This window comes from Rhagoletis pomonella, unplaced genomic scaffold (genome assembly GCF_013731165.1).
Source record: "Rhagoletis pomonella isolate Grant_MI unplaced genomic scaffold, Rhpom_1.0 Rhpom_scaffold_00005, whole genome shotgun sequence".
Classification (NCBI taxonomy): Eukaryota; Metazoa; Arthropoda; class Insecta; order Diptera; family Tephritidae; genus Rhagoletis; species Rhagoletis pomonella.
In genome coordinates, this window is record NW_023458559.1 from 78,305,590 (window position 1) to 78,311,223 (window position 5,634).

Sequence of the window (5,634 nt, forward strand, 5' to 3'; positions counted from 1 at the left end):
GACTTTAAACTTGGTTTGCATACGTATTATCGAGTACCGAGTTGACCTACAAAATTTTTTTCCTAAAATTTATTGTTATGCTAGTTTTCTTCCTCACCTTTGAGTAGCGACAACATCGAGAAAATCATATTGTAAATGAATTACTAACATGGAAAACGCGTATTTAAATTTTATTTCATTTTTATTTGTATAAAAATTTAGTAACACAAATATCAATTAAGGAATGAATGTAATATATTTATTTATTTTCTTAACGTTTTTTTATAACAAAACATAAAAAGAGATTGAGTTTTAGTAAAAACTTTTTAAAATCTTTTGCTAAGCTTTTTCGATAGGGTCTTTCATAAGAACCGGAACCAGTCCTAATTCCCGGTTCTCCTTGGAACTATGTAGACTCAACAGAACCGGTTCTTTAAATACTCGGAGCCACACTTACTTATGAATATGTCGGAAAAAGTTCAAAGTCTTTGCCTTTCTCGAAGTAGAATTCAAAATTAGTCGATTTATCTTTAAAAATCGGCCTTGTTCAAAAACATGTAGTGGTCTTGAACTTTTAGTAGAATTTTGGTGCATTTTGTGTCACCGTTTTGATAGAAAAAACATTTTGATGCAACAACTTTGATATTTAATAACTTCTAGGCTCAAAATTAAATATTTTATGTGCCGTAAAAATCTGATCAGGTAAATACTTCTATCTAAAGTGTCAAAAAATATTTGCATACATCTTTTTAATTGCCTTACCAATTCTTGCCCGGCGTAAGTGCTTGCAGACGATTTCCTGTGCGAAAAATTGTATGTATGTATGTATGTTTGAATTTTTTCAAAGACAACAATGTGTATTGCACGAAATTCCCACGCGCATAGCATTGACGAAATATTTATGAATGTTCTTGCTACTTTTTATATTTTGCATGATTTTCTCCAACATTTGGCTGCGTTTTTTTTTTTAATTTCTTTCACTTTTTCGACCAAAAATATTCACAACACATATGGCACGGCCATAAACTATGCACATATTTATGAAAAGGCAAACACGCTCATGCCAGACTTTTAAAGACCATTTTTCATAACTTCTGCATGCATACATTCGTATGTATGTACATATGTAGGTATGTACATATGTATGTATGCCTTCACATTTCGTTTCGAATGCGGCTGTTAAGAGGTGTTTGCGACTATTTTTTTTCATTTGATTTCCACACAAAATTTGCTAAATGTTGTTGTTTTTGTTTACCTCTTTATTTATTTAATATTTTTTTTTAACGCACACTTACGCGCTGGCTTTTGTTTTTTGTGTTAGGTCATACAAAAATGTGGTGGTAGTGTGTTTGACATCTTTTTTGCTTGTTTTTTTTATTTTTTGTTAGGTTTGTGTATATTTATATATTTAGTTATGCTTTTGTTTTCAAGTGGTGGCGATAGGCAGTGTACAACCGGCCTTGCCGGTGACACGGAAAATACTAGTGTGGAATGTTTTTAAGTCAACTAAAACAGAGGTTCTCCAGGAATATTATAAGATTGATAATAAAGTAACCAAGCATTGTTCATTTGAATTTATTTATCCTAGCTTAGATTATATTTTATTTTACTTTATTTTTTATTTAATTTTATTTAACTTTAATATATTTTATTAATAACCAATTAAAAATAAATCAAACACATGAAAATAAAGTGTACCCATTGAGCAAATTAAGCAGAACAAAAAATTTCACATTTGAATAAATCCAAATTCTTCGCTTCGCATTGCACGAGAAATTATTTATTTAATTTTAGTAAATTGTCAACTCATGAAATATCAACAACACTGACACTTTATAAACATGCTCATTGCACAATACATAATAGCCACATATGCATACACTCGCAAATTTTTCGATTACATATATATATATATATATATATATGTGCTCGTACATACATCTATTTATATATATGTATGTATGCATAGTTATACTACTATACATTAACGTGTCGCATTCACGTTTATGTTTGTTTCCGCGTCCGCCTGACTCTTTGATGCACACTCTCGATGTCCATCGGAATTCCCCCATACATACATACATCTAAGTGTAGGAATTTTCTATACTCCACGTTTATTAAGCACTTTTCCACTTGCGAGAACACGTCCGCGCGACTGTAAATGCCATGAAAAACTGATGCCAACACTGTCGGTACGCGTGGTTTTGTTTGTAGATACTAGTACATATTTTGAAAAATCAGCTATGTGAACGAGTCAACGAAGATGTATACATAAATGTTATTCCTGCTGTTTTTTGGAGCCTATCGGATGCTAAGCTTCGTAAAATATTTATGTAAAAGTAACAGAAATCCTTTGACTACCCCAAAGATACTGTTGGGGTTGCCCCATCAAATAAGCACGTGTCGTTTTGTTTGGCTGTAAGCTTTACAGTTTCTGTTATTAACAGTCGATAGCATATACTGAAAATGTTACGAATTGCATTATGTTTTGATTTATGATTCTCGATTGGGGGGCTAATGGGAGGGGTAGCTAAACATGTGTACGTTTGTAAACAAGTATGTATGTTTGTACATATGTTAGGACATTAGGGCTATTCTTATTTAAACAAAAGCAGTTTGCGATCATTGTCCTTTCTTTGCAATTTTTTAACTCTAATGCCTAAGTATTTTGTAGCGGTATATGTACATTAGGGCGGGTCAATTCTTTTTTCTATGCGCATATACATACATAGCATAGGAAGATTCTAGTGGTATTCACCAAAGTGAGCAAGTGGCCTGGCAGTCTAGCACAAGAGCTGATCAGCTCTAAAAATAGACCAGTACAAGTTTTTGAAAATTAACATTTTATATTAAAAACCTGCCAATTTTATAGAAATACGGTTTTGAAATTTTTTCGATGTTATACTCCAAAGTGTTTTGAAAATGAAAAATTAAAAAATGGTCCCAATCGGCATTTTAAACAAAAATCGATATCTCGAAAACGGCTGAACAAATAAAAATTTAAAAGAATCTGTGAGGGAGCCTTCAATTGGTACAATGATATGAAAATTTATGAAAAAACTCACACCCGTATGGCGAGTGTCGACTAGTAGTAGATAAACTGTATTATATCAGTGTTTTGGAGCTAGCTCAACTATGTGGGTAGAATTGAATAAATATTTGCAAACATTATAAAGTAAAACAAAATCAGTTTTGCTCAAAATACCAATTCGATGAATCTTAAACCGATTTCGTGTGCGATTTAAGTACAACAAATCGGTGACTCCAAACAATCACTTTTTTTTGAGTTCTCCATACTCTTAAATATGGAATTCTTAAGTTTATTATTTATAAAATTTCATAAACATTGAAAGCCATTACAATTTAGTCCCTATAAATTTATTTAAAAATATACATACATATCTAGGTACATAAGTATGTTGTTATTTCGTTGTTGTGCCTCTTAATATAATCTTACATGTACGTATGGATTTTAAAGCGTTTTACATAGTTGAAGTATGTATATATGTATGTAAATTAGAAAATGAAATTTGGTTAACGTTTAAATATATTTTAATAATTACAAAAATTTGAAACTAATACAAAGTTTTGAAAGCAATAATTCACTGTTTTTTTTTTTTTTTTTTTTAAAGACAACTTGCCTGGCAGAATAGCAAAATTATAGTTGAGCTGTTAGCAGCAACAAAATACCACGCGGATTAATAAGTACATATTTGAGGGCTGCATGAATTCATTTAAAACGGCTTATGAATTATTCATAAATATACAAAACGAATTAATGATTTTGGCTTCAAATTTTTTTGAATTTGAGTGAATACCTGTTGCGATATGTTTCTGTTCTGACTTGTTTGTAGAAAAAACCTATAACCGAAATGAGTTTGAATGATTTGAATATTTTTCATTCATTCATTCACATTCTTCCATTTAAAGGTAGAAAATTTAAAACAAAATGTATATTCATAACTTACAAAATTCCAAACGCTACTGTACTCTGTTTGGCTAGAAGTTTGAATGAATTCATGCAGCCCTCTAATACATATAGAGGGCTTATATTCAATACACTCTATCTGCACTTTTCACAAAAATTATATTATGATATAAACGTCCACCTGAGTCTTAACTGTCATCGGTGACCTTGTATAGCGCTTGACAAAAGAATTTACTATTAAATTGCAGTCAGAATTAACATCGGTGATGACAGGTAAGTCCCAGATGGATTCTAACATCACAAAATAGTTTTTGTGAAAATTGCAGATAGAGGGTATTGAATATAAGCCCTCGATATGTACAAACCTAATTGGGTTTTGGAATACCGACAATACGAATGTATTTTCCAATCGGTAAAAGTTAACCTGTTATGTTGCACAACTAATATCCCAATTAGGTGACTCTCCCTAATATTTTAACTAAGTAGCACTATCCAATTAACTAAGAAAAATATTTAAAAAATATAGTCAATAAAACTTTTGTGTGTATATCGAAATTATAACAAAATACATATCGTTGCCATCAATGCAAAATGCCCTATTTGAAATTTTACAGTAGAAGCAAAGGGCTTCTTAAATTATCATAGAAATAAATGACTTGCAGGGCTGTTCTAAAGGTGCCAAAAAATCTCGTACTTTTTAAGTTATGGCTATGAATTTTGGTAAGATGAACTTGAGAGAAAACTAAGATCTGATATAGGGCCTTTTGCATTGACGGTGACGATATATGTATGTATATGTGTGCGTTGAAATCAATTTCAAAATATATGCGTCCAACTATGAATCACAGGCAATCTTCCAAAGGACTACTGGTGCGCTGTTCCAATTTCTGCAATGTTACATGCGCATTTTGTAGCATGTTGCGCGAAGCCTTGTATATCCATTTCTCGAAAAGTTTTGAATTGAGATAGTACACTTTTCGTATACCCGATTGTATAATTAGTTTCGCGCATTCATTACAGGGCATTAGCGTTGAGTATATCGTAGCGCCATGCAAATCATTTGGTTGTGGACCGATTATGGCGTCTGATTCAGCATGTATGACATAGGTGAGCTTATTCTTTAATTTATCTTTGTCCTTGCCCCACGGATACGCCTGATTCGTGTAGTTCGGTGGAAAATGATTGTAACCAATGCCGACAATGCGGTTTTTGCTATCCACAATACAAGCACCTACTTTTGTTTTAGGGTCTTCACTGTGTGTTGATGCAAGTAATGCTATATCCATCAGAAATTCGTGATTTGTTAGGAGATCGTTATTGCCAACATTTACTATTCGATTCTGGTCAATTGTTACACTATATTGGTCATGATTGTCAAAATAATTAACGCGCTTCTTAACGAGTTTAACCATTTCATCATGAAATTTTTTATCACTTAGAAGATTTACAAATCCTTTTTCATATTCTAGCGGTGAAGGTGAACGGGAGCGGAAAGGTGATGGAGATGATGCATCGCTAGAATCGGAGTTGATCCGGCTGTTGCCATTGCTGTTGGGGCTGCTATGACTACTATCGTTGGTATTTGATGTGTTGGAGTTCGGTGTGGTAGGTAATTCATGCCCTGTCATCGTGTGCGTGTCGCTAAAATAAAACAAATTAAAATTAAAAAAAAATAATATTTTAATAAATTACAATAAAAATTATTTAAATTGTGCTTGTGGAAATCT

At 32.2% G+C, this 5,634-nt stretch overlaps 1 protein-coding gene across 2 annotated transcripts in view; it reads right to left on the reverse strand.

Moving 5' to 3' along the window:
* Positions 1 to 4,007: 4,007 nt before the first annotated feature.
* LOC118739647 (probable deoxycytidylate deaminase) overlaps positions 4,008 to 5,634 on the reverse strand; it is a 90,547-nt gene continuing 88,920 nt past the window's right edge. For both annotated transcript variants that reach the window (XM_036471095.1, XM_036471096.1), the window contains exon 2: positions 4,008 to 5,548. In XM_036471095.1, the coding sequence (XP_036326988.1) occupies positions 4,750 to 5,535 (786 nt within the window). In that variant the 5' untranslated portion in view covers positions 5,536 to 5,548 and the 3' untranslated portion in view covers positions 4,008 to 4,749. The remainder of the gene's footprint in view (positions 5,549 to 5,634) is intronic.